Below are 15,149 nucleotides of genomic sequence, written 5' to 3'. Positions count from 1 at the left end.
ACAAGTACGATAAGACGACAACGGAAGAAAACAAACAATGCGCGCGACCTGTGTGTCGGTTGCGCCCGGCCGATCAAAACAACTTGTCATAACGTGTCAATTAGGCTCCGCCTCTATCCGATATTATCCGAAACTTTTATTTCGGATTCGGTTACGGTTACGGATAATTTTTTATATCGGATATCCGATAGTTTCGGTTACGGTTACGGAACTCCCTAACATCCATACTGTACACATATTTGAATTTTAGAGTACTGTAAGTTATCGTTTTTGCTGGATAAGTATATTTAATTATGAAATATAATTTCTATACATCATTTTATTTAGTAAAGTATCACAATCACTGTTTTAATATGTTAATTGTTTTATAAATGCTTTAATATCCTAAAATAGCAAATATTTCTAAAGAGTTGTTCTATAAGGTAAACAGCCACCTATGATTTCTGTTATTTATATATATTTTAGGTAAAAGTTTTTAATTAGATTAAATACTGCTTGACTATGATTAGGTTGGAAGAAATAAAAAAAATATATTTTTGATTTATACACTATTTTATTATTTTTTACTATTCAGCGAAAGTGGTCCGCATTTAACTAAATTGACATATAATTGAAATGAGATTGTTAATACATTAAAAATAAATCCTTACATGGTTATGACGTAAAAATAAATTATATATTAATTTATAAATAAAATACATTCACTTATTGTTTATAAACATAAAATACAAACCTAAATCTGTTTTTATACATCCAATAGATCTTTGTCGTTTCAAGTGACTAGTACATCGTTATGGAGGTCTTTATTCAATACCCTTTCATTGTTAAACCTGGCAGCATAATTATATTGAGAGTTTTATACATTACAAATAAATACTATATTTATTTTATAAATTTCATATAATATATATTTTCGCCGTTTTTTTTACTAACGATGCTCTGACGGAGTTTCACTTATCGTGAGCACAAGCTGATTGGGTGTTCGACGCGCCCTCCGACAGCGATATCACGGGTTTTTTTAGTCTACATCCATTTCACTTTTAGTATTCAAACAGCATTGTAGTACTAATAAAAGCAATAAAAACAAAATGGCGTTAGACAAACAAAACTCGTGCAGTCGAACGTCAAAATACAAAAGAAAACTTCGCAGTTCCAACTCGAATAAAATACACGAAATAAACTACCACTACATTGAATCGATGAACATTTGTTTTGTGGATTAAAAGGCAGGAATCCACGTGTAGGTTCTGGCAAAATAAGCGCATTAAGCCGCTGCATTAATTTACCGATACCGCAGATGCAGAATATAAATCCCTTTAGAGCAGCTATGATAAATAAATAACGAAATCAATGTAAACTCACTTTTATATATATATATATATATATATAATAAAGATACATCACGAATATGGTGATCAAATCTTTACATAAAATAAAATAAATACGTTCGTAATAAGTAAATGACATTAAGCATTTTATTTTAAAAGCGATAATTGATAATTTTATATTTACAAATTGCACTTATAAACGAATAATTTATTAAGCTAAAAATTATTGTTGGAAACCATAATAAGAAATGACTAGCCAGTGACAATTGTTTTTTTTTTAATCCTTTTTCGTGATTCAAAAGTATACAGCCTAATATATTTTTTCCAATAAGAAATGATTTAAGCTGTACAAATAATTTCATAACGAAATATATCCAAATTAAAATTAAGTAGTAATTGTCGTTTATAAATCTCGATTGTTCGTTACCAGCAAACAAAAGGTATTCTGCCTTTGTTAAAATAATTGAACGTCTACCGCATGATTTATATTGGACCTTAAACACAAAAATATGAACTAATAGCCTCTTATATTATATGCTTAAATATTGAACTCAGTCTATACTTATATATATATCCTAGACTATTTATGTATATTTTGTTACAGATAATTAATTTACATTATTATCGTCTTTGAATTACGATATGTCTTTAATAGTCTAATTATTTGCAAGCTATTTAAGCGTCTTCTATATTACAGTAACAAAATAGTTTATGTCATTAATATCACTAAGTTTTTTTTTTATACTATGAGAGAAATATAATACTTTTTAAATACTGTATAATATAATGTGTTATTTATATTGTACTATGATAGATATATAATTAATTTATATATATTTATATAAATTAAACTCGTGTATGTAAGGTTTTTTTTTGTTGTTTTTTAAATGAAGAAACTAATTTATTGTGAACAATAAGTTTAGCAAGCTAAGCAAAAGTTTGAAATCAAACTGTAATGTAAATAAATACATTATCATGAAAATGTATTTATTTATTTAAACAAAATAAGTAAGAAATTTATGTCGCAAATCTTCAGTTCGTTGTTTCTCACCCAATTATATATAAAACACTTTTTTTTAATAATACTCGTCATCAGGATATGCGTTAAATATTCTATATCGTGTCGGACAAAAAGAAAATATGATAAAAATCGATAAATCGGTAATTAATACTAATAATTTTATCTAGTTTTAGTTGAAAATAATGACTAATAAACATTTATTTATTTATTTATTATTTGGAATGTTCAATATGAAACAATTAATTATATGTTTTATTTGTATCATCTATTTAATTTTATATTCCTCAAATACTTCAAAGTGTGAAGGTACTGTAACATTATTTTTCTGCTTGATCAAATTCTTTGAATATCAATAATTTCTGTATATTGTATACAAGTATCTAATTAAATATTTATAATAAATAATTAATATGCATTACTTTTTTGGAATTATCAGGTTTTTATTTGATTAAATAAGGTTTTTATAAATTATTAAAATGTAAACAATGTCGTCTGTATTTATTAAAGTATAACTACGTTAATTAAAATAATAAATAAAAACATCGAAGTGTAACAAAAGGTATCCTTCAAAACGCCCTTATTGTAGTCCTGTAACCTGAAATCTGAAATAATTTCTTAATTAGACCGTTTTGTATTGTTAAACTAAATAAAATATTCGACGAACGAAAACATTCTTTTAACATGTAATTTTTCGCTTGTTTTCAAACCAAACAAGAAAACATTATATTCTAAGCAAATTTCTTTATAGTAATAATTATATTAAATAATATATACAAGATTTTTTTCCAAGTTATTCTTTGCTAATGAGCAAGATTACGAGTAAATGTTTCAAGTACGATGTAAATGTTTTCATGTTTAGCTAAATAACGGACTTGTAAACTGAAACCGCCATTTTTTGATTTTATTACTATGAAAAAAAAAGTAAATTTCAAAAAAACTTTCTCTTCTCTGAAAAAAAAATCGTTTTATTTTTCGTTATATATTATGTATTAAATAACAGACACATTAGAATAAATTAACAACTTTTGAGAATAATTAAATTACATCGAAATTTTTTTTATAAAAAATCCCGAATCAAACCAATAACTATAAGTTTAAATAAAGAACATTATACAATAGAAAGAGAAGGAAAGATCGCCTGTCCTTACGTGAAGCCGCGTAAAATAACTTCGTTGCAAAAATAGTTTGACAAAAATCAAAGACCAATAGAGCTTATTCTGTGAGAACAAACACGAAACTCACGTCGAAACAAGATCGTGATAATATATCAAAAAGTAACAGGGGACATTGTCTTTAATAATTATAACATTTTAAGGATACACGGATCAAAATAGCCTATCACGGTAACTTGATTTACAACATTACACGATGGAGACACGTCGTGAGTTTTTATACAATATCAATATAAATAATTAGGTACAATTATTTTTATTTTGTCACATTTTGAAGAAGTTTTAAGTTTTATATAACACAAACTTTTATCAATATTAAAGACAATATCTTTCAATGAATCACTTTAATTTAAAATTACCTTTTTTACTCAATCTTGTTTTTATATCGAAATACATTTATTCGTAACCAAATATTATGATAACTTTAATTGTTAAAAATATATACACATCTTATATAACTTATCAGATTCTTCAATCACGTGGTTCTCGATTCATAAACAGTTATTATATATCGTTTAAGGAACGGAATACAAGCCAAACAACACAATTATAACATTATTAATTTATATTTACTCATCAACGTTTCAAAACATTTATTTGAATATTAGACCTAACTAAGGAAACGCTGAACGTTTTCAAGATTCCATTTAAGAGTATCTTACTGAAGCTTAAACGGTTTCTTATTATAATAACACTCACCTTGTGCGCCAAATGGGGTACTTTCTGAAGTCTTCCCTGCTACGATATTTAGCTTTTGGATAACTGTTAACAAACGATAAAGTTTTATACGGGTATTATTGAAAAATTTTATATTGTACAGTGTAACGACAGGATTTTTCCAAAGATTGCTGACGGATCGGATGATGAATGTGCATTATATATATGAAGCGACTTAGTGGAGTACGCTCCAAACGTTTTCCTTGGTAGAAGAGTAGTAGACCAAGATTTTACTTCATTTTTATGAAATAGGTAGGCGGACGAGCTATAATACATATATAATTGTATTTATTTTTAATGTTGAAAAAGCGTAACTACTGACTTTCTTGCCGGTTCTTGTTGATCTACATTCCGATCCGATGGTAGCTTCACTTAATATAATTTGTTAAATGACGATTCAAAAGTGCTTGTCTAAAGTATATTTCGATTTGATTTGATAGTAATTGGTCACCGTCGTCCATAAATATTGACGCCATAAGAAATATTGACCATTCCTTAAAACACCAATGCTCCACCAACCTTGGGAACTAAGATGTTATGTCCCTTGTACCTGTAGTTACACTGGCTCACTCACCCTTCAAATCGGAAAAAATTACACTCTTTGGCGGTAGAATATATGATGAGTGGGTGGTATCTTCCCAGGTGGACTTGCTCAGAGCCCGTCCACCAATCGATACTTGCTGAAAGAGCCGAAATATCTTAGTTGTAAACCAAACATACCCTAAACAAGTACATATATAGCATACTCGTAGGTATAATTATTCTGTCTTACACGTGACATTATATGTCGTGACCTTTTCACCTCTCATTGCATAAATATTTGAATTTTCACGCCTTTAATTATATAAATACGAGCTTATCGCAGGTTTATTGTTATAGCTCTAGTGGCATTATTATTACATGAAGTCTTCGCTAATATTATATTGATGAGTGATGGTAAGTGGTCACCACCCACCTCCCATAGACATCGGCACTCTAACAGATATCATCCATTACACCACCAATGCGTAACTAACCTTGGAAACTAAGATGTTATGTCCCTTGTGCCTGTTATTATATCAGTCCACTCAGCCTTCAAAGTGGAACACAACAATGCTAAGTATTGTTGTTGGGCGGTTCAATATGTGATGAGAGAGTGTTTTCTACCTAGACGGGTTTACATAAACCCTATCACTAATAGACTCAGTGATATAAATCGGATAGTCCAAGAATAGGAAGCAGTCGAATTGTCATAATTCATCTTACAGTGAAAAGACTTAAAACACTGAAAATTAAACACAATCAAGTCACTATTAAGAATCGATCAATCAGAATACGCGAAGGACGTTGTAGTTTAAAATTTTCACACAAAAAACAATTAAAAAAAGTATCGAATTTCACTATTTCAGTTTTTTTAAAGACCCAATTCGGGCTTTGGCATGCTTACCAAATACCTTATTTATATAGTAAACTATTTACTTAGAAAGTCGATGATCGATATTTTATAAAATTGAGACGATTGATAAAATATTTGCAAGTATAATGTTATTAGTGAAATTGTAATACCAAGCGGGTAATTTTGATAATGAACGAACATTTTTTTTTTTAATCTTTAATACTAACCGTTTCGGTTTTCCATCGCCGGTGGTTGCATAGCTGTAACAAATTATTAATACCAACATATATTTATATACAAAAATACACACTGAAACACTCTCTAATTATAATAAAATATTCTATAGTATTTATTTTATATAATACAAAAAATTTAATAAATCTAATTTCGTCTAGAGACAGTCTAAAGACATGTGATTAAAATAGCATTTATATCAGATTTAATTACCACTAGCTCCCCGTCCCGACTTTGTACGCGTAAAATTCATACAAAGTTCTAGTTAGTTTTGGGAGCTCATTAAGTTTTATCAAATCGTTTCAGCTGTTTTTAAGAATATCAATTAATTTTTAGGATTATGCAACTTCTGTAATGTTGTAAGTACATTGTGTGTACTTTGGATGTCAGTGTATAGAAACAGTAGGGAAAAATGAGGACCAGTTAAATTTATGGATGGCCACATACAGAAACAATTATCTAAATTATAAAAGACTAATCAAAAAAATTAAATATTATATATAAAAAAAAAAACTTTGAAAATGCATGCGCAATTTTACTACAATAAAGTTTATTTTAATAGATGTTCTGGTAACACTTACGATATAATTTGATAGTTCCTTCGGTGTCTCCTAGTGAATTCTTAGAGACGCATTTATATGTTCCATAGTCTGAGGTCGTTACCCTTCGTATTGGCAGCCTTAATATGGACCGAAAGGATCCAGCAACCTTTTGCGGCTCCAAACCGCCTCCTAGACAAAAATGTTTAATTACATCAGCAATACTTCAACATTTTTTTTAATTTTCAACTAGTTAATTAGTTTAATAGTAATAAATATTCAATGTTATTTAGATAATTTAAGTATTAATGTTACATAATTTCAATTATTTTAATTTATTTATTTACTGTAATTTATTCATTTTTGATTATTATATAAAATAGCACCACACTGCATTGATATATAATTGTTATGAGCATGCCGTACAAATGCTTAGGAATGTAATCTAGCTCAAAATTGTGTAAGTCCGTATTTTAATATGTTCTGACTATATTCTATTTGTGTACTTATGAATAAATAAATAAATTTAAATTCAAATTATAAAGAGAAACATAGGAATTCCGAATGATGACTTCAAGTGTATGAATTATGTAGAACATTTTTTTGCCAATGTTTTTGTTCTTGAATGATTATTATTACAAATACTACTAAAAGTTCATAATTAATCATCGTGATAAACATCGTGCGGATCTATAGGATCTACATTTCGAACCGACCCGCATCGTTACAGCGTGATGGAATAAGCCTTCATTCGAACATTTTCCTCAAAAGGAAAGGAGTTTCTAGTCCTGAAGATTTAGAAGCTGTTACTTTTTTGTTTATTTTTAACTTGCATTGTTTCTATGAAATAGAACAATGCGTGGAAGTAGTGTAGTAGTTTATATACGACTTTGAGGCATTTTGTTCGTATTTTTATGATATTATTGATAATTGTGAATTTAATTATACTCCTATTCTTTTTTCAAATAATAAAATAAGACAGTTCGGTATAAAAAAATATGATAACTTTTATTATTCACGTATTAAGATAACTATCAAATTTTTGTTATAAATATTCCGAATAACATTTCGATTCACCGATTTCTTTATAATATCCTTAATCGGATTCGCATTATTTAATAAGACACAAATGTTTGAAGATTTTATAATTTAAATCGATCCATGTACCATGATTAATTCTCAGCTTAAATGTGTGACATTTAATTATCACAAAATACTTTGTTCATTGACATCATCGAAATTTTATTTCATATACTTAACGATGGAATCACCTTTATTGATTCGAATTGTCTCATTAAAACAATTAATTGCATTTCAATTTCGAATCATGATCGTATTAAAATTTTGATTTAATTCCATGTAGTTTTTATTAATTAACACAACAATGATAATCTAAATTTGAATATAATTAATGATTTCGTAATGTTTTTGTAATCATTATTAATTTAAATTTATTTAATGATCATATAAACAGAGAGTTTATTTGTGAAACTTTAGTTTTATAAGTTATCCTGTGATTAATTTTAAAGTTATAACAATTGAAGTTTGTTAAAACTACTAGCTTCTACATTAATCTACAAGGTAAAAATATGTTTTACGTATTTAGGTATTTCATTAATAAATAATTTTATAAAGATAATATCTCAATAAATCATTTTAATAAATTAGCAATTAAATAAAAAAAAGGATAACTGTGGCTCAGTGAAGATCAGCCAATATAAATTATTGTAAGAACTCACTTCGGATCTCACTTGTCAATTGTTGAATATAGACTTAACAGACGGTGTTACACGATTTTGATACGTGTATCCTTTAAATGTTCTAATCATAAAAGTCAATATCGCATATCACTATGCCAGTTATGTTTGTGGGCTACGCTGAGTTAGTTATTATAGAATTTCGTCACGGTAGCACGCGAAAACAATTCCGTGGCGAAGAGACGGAGAGGGTACCGCTGGTTTTTAGTGGATATTCCGGGGTATTTCATTAGGCGTCCTGAGCACTGGCGAGTCCCACATTCCTCCCTACCGAGGGACTTACTGCATTATTCCAGCGAGAAAAAAAGTTTTCACAAAATAGCTCCACTTACTATGAATAATAGCATGCCTTGTTTGTAATGACTTTTATATCGTTATGAAATGCGAATGAGCGAATATAATTGATGTTAATAAAGAAACTCATGTAACTACCGTAACAAACTGGGCATATTCTATCAAGTTCCTATTACTTCGTTTAGCCCGATATTTAAGTCAAATTAATTCACAATATCATATTATCTGCTCCCAGTCAATAAAGAAATAATCGTAAAATAAATCATTCATGAGTTCGAACCTTGAAACTTAGTAATGTAATATCTTACCTATAGGAACAATTTCACCGTTATCTCTACTCCAGTAGCTTACTGGCTTCGGGTAGGCCTCTGTTTCGCATTCCAGCACTAAGTCTGTGCCGAGCGATGCGCCTACCAGTTGATTTCGTATCACAATCACTGGCGGAACTGATGAAAAATACGAGATTAATAAGTGAAAAAATTTAAAAGTGCTGACATATTATTCCATTTGTTTTATACCTAAAACGCACTAAAATGTCTATCTTATTTAAACAATAAAGCAACAATCATTGTAAGATAAAACATGAAATGAAGATTCATTTATATTATCTTGATTCATATAAATCTATTAACAAGTTCGTTACTACAATGGATTACAATGCTGGTTATCCTAATAGCCCAATCCGGCTCCTGGTTTCAATCGAGAAAGGGATCCAATCCTGAGTTATAGAATGAAAATTGTATATTAATCATGTATTAAGTGTTCTGTAAAGGGATGAGAAGGTCCAGTGGTTAGATAGCGTATACCTTAACCGATGATTGCGGGTTCAAACCCAGGCATGCACCACTCAATTTTCATGAGCTTAATTTGTGCTAATTATTCATCTCGTGCTACGCGGTGAAGGAAATCATAGCGAGGAAACCTACATGTGTCTAATTTCAACGAAATTCTGCCATACATGAATCCACCAAACCGCATTGGAGCACATGGTAAATTATATCCCTAACCTTCTCCTCAAAAAGAAAGAAAATTGCTAATGATTGAACTCCAGAGCCTGGAAAAGCGGGTAAAGAATTATCCCCGGCGGTATCGGAATGCCATCCCGAAGAGTTTTTTTCAACCTGGTCGAAATCAGTTAGATAGACTAAAGAGGGGACTTATCTCCATTTAATATATTACACTTACATTCAACTGTGAGCATTATCCTCTTGCTCACCGTCGGCGGGACTCCATTTGAAGCAATGCACAAATATGCCCCAGCATGCTGCCGATTTACTCGACTTATATTTAAAACTGGCCCTTCAAGCGACGACACTGAAATTAAACCGATATGTCAGGTCTATCTTGAATGTTATTACAGTAATTCTAAATTTAAATTTAATTTAATTTATCGAATGGAATATCAGACCAACTAAGATGAAATCAATAAATTCACTTGGTGGTAGAACTTTGTGCGAGCCCGTCTGGGTAGGTACCACCCACTCATCAGATATTCTACCGTCAAATAACAGTACTCTGTATTGTTGTGTTCCGGTTAGAAGCGTGAGTGAGCCAGTGTAATCACAGGCACAAGAGATATAACATCTTAGTTCCCAAGGTTGGTGGCGCATTGGTGGTGTAAGGAATGGTTACTATTTCTTACAACGCCATTGTCTATGGGCGGTGGTGACCACTGACCATCATGTGGCCCATATGCTCGTCCGCTAAACAATGCCATAAAAAAAAATGTTAATAAATATTGGACTTAATGTGATTAATATATTTTATAAAAAAATAGGTTTTAGTTAATTTACGTTTTAGTCACATTATTTAAATTTCTTTTTTAAAAAAGATATATTAAACTCAAAACGATTAGTGCTAAGTTTATATTTTATATGCAATATGTGCATTAGTAAAAATGAATAGACAGATAGGATGGGGGCGTTGTTTTAACTTTCAGCACATTTTATTATATAATATATAATTATCTTATGTATTAAATTATTTTTACTTAAACAAGATGCCTACTGTCACGGTTACTTATTAAATCAAAAATAATTAACAGAAAGCAAATAAAAATAAAATATAAAATAAATATAAAATACGTTTTCAAGTAATTGTTTTATTTTTATTCTAATTTATGCCTTTGTAATTTTTTTTAATTAATTCCAAATGGCAAAGTTATTAGAATCCATGCATCTTTACCGATGATGGTACACTCAGGCAAACTCCACTGAATTTTCATGTGCTTATTTTGTATTAATAATTCATCTCGTTTTGCATGTGTCTTATTTCAATGAATTTCTGCTACATGGTGTATACTCATACATACGCTATAGAGGAGTGTGGTGGAATAAACTTCAAACCTTCTCCTCAAAGGGAAGAAGGGAGAAAAGGCCATTGCCCAGCAGTGCAGGACACTTAAAGTCTCTTACTTTACTTTACTTTTAACTGTATACTTAGTTTTTAACTATATTTACAAGCTCACTTTTGTTTTATCAATATAAATTTTACGGCCGTATTTTCACGTAAGTAAACATGATATTTAAGTAATTTTGGACAGTCATAGAGAGTTAAGCTCAAACTCTGCGGCAATAAGAGCCAAAACAGATAAGATTTATTACTCTTAGAAAAAAAAACAAATCATCAATAACAGCTTAAAGGCAGAAACTTTATTTATGTATGAATTAATAACATTAATGCCTTAACTATGTACAAATAAAAATAGTTACAATACAAATCATGACCGCGTGAAAAGATCAAGAATCCTAACAAAATTTCTCCTTTGAATCGCTATATTCCTATCCTCAGGGCAAAAAATGAACCAATCTTCTTGTCACCAGTGGAGGCAATAAGGCGCGGTTTTACACTTTTAATGAAGATTAAACAATAAACTTTAAAACAATTTTAACAAAGGACGTTCAGCAAATTTTATAACAGACTATTGATTACAAAATTTTTCGGAAACGTGTTTTTTACACATATTTATATTCATGTCTTTATAACATGAAATACTACTGAAAATATACTGAATCATAGATAATATTATTATTGATATAAAATTCAATTTCAAGTAATATTTCAAACATTTGTCTGCGCGATTCATACATTACGTAGAAACCATCTGATTAATTTTCATGAAATTTCACTAGAAATGCCTTTGAGATAAAAAATATTCAGAGTATAGTTAAAATACTAAATTAATTTTCATATTCCATCGAATGATTCGAAGAGGAAAAATAGTAATTGAATACAAAATAAATATATATATAAATAATAAAAGAATGTACCAGTGTTTTCAAAATATTTTTTTAAATAATATATGTAGCTATTTGCAAGATAGGAAGACCAAAACAATAATTTTATTATGCATGCTATTAGTCTGTATATTCTAGGTAATCGTCAAAACGAGTAAGAGATTACAATAAATTAGTTACTCGCTGTTTTTCAAATACCGATTAGTCTTTAAATCCCCATAGCAATTGATTGTTTCAAAAGTTATAACAAGTTATGTATATACATACTTACTTTAAGTTATGTAACTAATTATTATTACTGAAACCTATTTATACGACATAAATAATAGTCATTTAAATTTAGCGAATCGAGCACTTCAATTTGTTAATTATCTACTAATAAGAAATCGACCGAGTACAAAACCCTTACCTTACAAGGATATTCTTACAAAGATATTATTGTTAGTTACTTTGTAAGGCTTCGACGATCTTACCTTGTACGCCGTCTGAAACAGTAATGGGCTTAGAGTGTTCCCTCCGCCACGTGATCTGAGGATGTGGCGAACCAGTGGCCGCACACGTCAAACTGATCGACGCCCCTTCCCGCACAGTTTGATCAGCGCTCGTACCTCGGTCCAATATATCGGGGGGTACTAAATTTATAAACATATCAAATTATCATACAAGATTCAGTCAGACTTTTATTGATTTACACTTTATGACGAAATAAATAAATGTAACAGGAAAATATGACACGCAAAGACAGTTTTAGCTATCCAGGTAGTTAAAATAATTTGGCACGAAAACGGGTAACCGCATTTTTTTTTTGTGCAGCATTGTTAAGTAGTATATAGTTTGGTTTCTCTAAATACTTTATTGCTGCGATAGAACACTAAGGAAGGGAAGTACAACGTACAAGATCAAGTATATTGAGAAAAGAACAATTTTAATATTCTAAGATTTTTTTTTCAGAGTTCGTTGCGGAGTTAACTGTTCACTTAGTAGAAGAGATTTGTGCATGCCCCTCTAGATAGGTACCCACCCATTCATCAGATATTCTACAGCCAAACCATAATTCATAGCTTTTTTATGCTGCGTTCTGAAGGGTAAATAAGCCTTTATAACTACAGGCACAAGGAACATAATGTTTTGGCGGTATTTAGGTTCATCGGACCGAAGCACAATTGGACCAAAATCTCTATTCAATAAAGACGAATTATATTTGCTTTTTTTAATGCCAAAATTTTATTACAAGCTTGAAACGATACCTCACTTTAGAAAGGACCATTACAATAGAATAAAAGCGTGGCTATATGGCATATAATACGGGAATAAAAACTTAGCGCATTGGTAGTTAAATAATTTTAACTTATTTTATTTTATTTATTTAAATACTTTATTGACCACCACAAAGTAAATGGAACAAAAGGCGGACTTAATGTCTGAAAGCATTCTCTGCCAGTCAAGTTCATGAAAGCGGTAATTAATAATTGACAATACATAATATACATACTTAAATATAAAAGTATAAAAAAAAACATATACATACATTGACATATAGTATCAACAAAATAAATATTGATCTTTCTTGTATGAGACGATCGATTCAAACGAGTGTGTTGGGCGCAATATGACAAACCAATGGATCATATGCAAGTTTGTAAAGCAAAAAAAATTCTTAAAAATGGTAAAAAAAAATCTAATCAAAAATAAAAGTTACGAAACAAACAATAATAATAGGTAATGACTGACACAAAAAAACTTACCAACGATATCTAAGTAACCAATCTGACTTTTCATTGGATCTGTATTTATCTGACACATGTACCATCCCCTGTCCGTCTCTCGTAGTTCTCGAATGTGTAGGAACCAAGTTCTCTGGTCACTGTGAGTGACACCGACTCGTCTGCTTCGGGATATCACATGCGTGTGAATGGTTAGTATTGTCTGAGTATCAACTCTTAACCATGCAACCTGGAGAAAAAAGTATCATATAACTGTCTTCATAAATTTGTTTGACTGTATGCTTCAAATAAAAACATGTTGTTGTCGAATACCAATTACATTGAGCTGTGATCACCATATACAAGACGATGAATCACAAATATCGGTAAATAAACAAAAACTCTAACTGTCTCATTCCCAACTTGACTTTTATAGGAAAGAAGTAGATGGGCGGTAACAATTGATACTAAAATGTATTCATCGGGAAAATACTGAAAAACTTTAAAAATTACAATATCTATACTAGAATTCGAAAAAAATTGTTAAATTAAAAAATATTATTGAAATTTCCTTTAAAATAAAACAAAAATATAAGCTAATGTCATAAAAGTCGCAAAATAAACACAACTGGAGTTATGCGGATATCCGTAGCACGCCCTCCTTTCCTTGATAAATGAGTATATAAAATATTATCATAAATTGATATGCACCATGAATGATATTAAATCCGGTATTTGCATAAAGCTAAAATGTATCTTTCATTACAACGTAGTGAAAAAAAAAAAACGCCGTGAACATCTTGAAAGAAATTCTGTAAGTCCCCAATTAGCAGTAGAATTAAAATGTTCGAAATAATGAGCGCGCTTTCCTAAATATAAAAAAGGATTTTTTTCTTTGTGTTACGAGCTAGTACTATGGCTATTATTTAGTAAATATATATTAAGCGAACTCAAATTCAATTTAGTATTCTCTTTACAAAAGACAGCAATCTTGTACTATTTTCGAAAGCGTTAAAAATCTGTACGTTTTTGCTTACTTGGAAATTGGAACACGGTTCAGGTAAAAAGCCCGCCTACGTAGAATTAGTTACAGAGCACAGACTACACCCAGTAGGGTTTCCAAAATGCGAAAGAAAAATATACCCAATTTAATGTTTAAAAAATGTATTCGATCGATTCCATGACTTACTAAAATCTTTTAATGCTTTTGTTTCTACAGCTTACGATGAACAAAAGTTCCAACCCATGTGATTTGAAATATTGTGGTAAATATTAAACGTATATATGTATATTTGTAGTCCTAAATTTTATTCTTATATAAAGATTGAAAAGGAACAAATAACATTTTCGTTATATCATTTTTTTTTTAAATTATTATTTATTAACTTGTTACCTAATATTTCACAAAGCATAAGAAGTTTATTTATGCTAAATTTTTGCGAGTGTCAAAATTTTTTGATAATATTAAGCTGTGACAACTGATGAACGGCACAAACATTTATAAATTATAGTGAGGTATTATTAAAAAAGTGTGTTCATTTGTAAATACACTAAGATTAACCTATTATATATTATAGAATATACATTTATATGATTAGAAAAAATAGACATATAACTGTTTTAACATTTCCCCATTTTATTTTGGCTTTTGTGCGCCTATACGTGTTCGGTCTCTGCTGTATAATATTTTTCTGTCTATATATATATTAATCCTCCAATGGTCTGGAAGTCATTTCTCAAGATACAGGGATGACATATGAGTAACATAGTTTA

At 29.7% G+C, this 15,149-nt stretch overlaps 1 protein-coding gene across 1 annotated transcript in view; it reads right to left on the bottom strand.

Annotated features, from left to right (window-relative positions):
• Positions 1-2,806: 2,806 nt before the first annotated feature.
• LOC113401295 (lachesin-like) overlaps positions 2,807-15,149 on the bottom strand; it is a 33,093-nt gene continuing 20,750 nt past the window's right edge. Inside the window, exons 4-11 of the mRNA XM_064215449.1 lie at positions 13,419-13,626; positions 12,147-12,305; positions 9,623-9,751; positions 8,746-8,883; positions 6,429-6,578; positions 5,841-5,873; positions 4,221-4,283; positions 2,807-2,951 (exon numbers count right to left, since the gene is read on the bottom strand). Of these exons, the coding sequence (XP_064071519.1) occupies positions 2,851-2,951; positions 4,221-4,283; positions 5,841-5,873; positions 6,429-6,578; positions 8,746-8,883; positions 9,623-9,751; positions 12,147-12,305; positions 13,419-13,626 (981 nt within the window). The 3' untranslated portion in view covers positions 2,807-2,850. The remainder of the gene's footprint in view (positions 2,952-4,220; positions 4,284-5,840; positions 5,874-6,428; positions 6,579-8,745; positions 8,884-9,622; positions 9,752-12,146; positions 12,306-13,418; positions 13,627-15,149) is intronic.

The sequence above is a fragment of the Vanessa tameamea genome, chromosome 7 (assembly GCF_037043105.1).
Source record: "Vanessa tameamea isolate UH-Manoa-2023 chromosome 7, ilVanTame1 primary haplotype, whole genome shotgun sequence".
Classification (NCBI taxonomy): domain Eukaryota; kingdom Metazoa; phylum Arthropoda; class Insecta; order Lepidoptera; family Nymphalidae; genus Vanessa; species Vanessa tameamea.
This window is presented reverse-complemented; position numbering and strand designations above follow the sequence as displayed.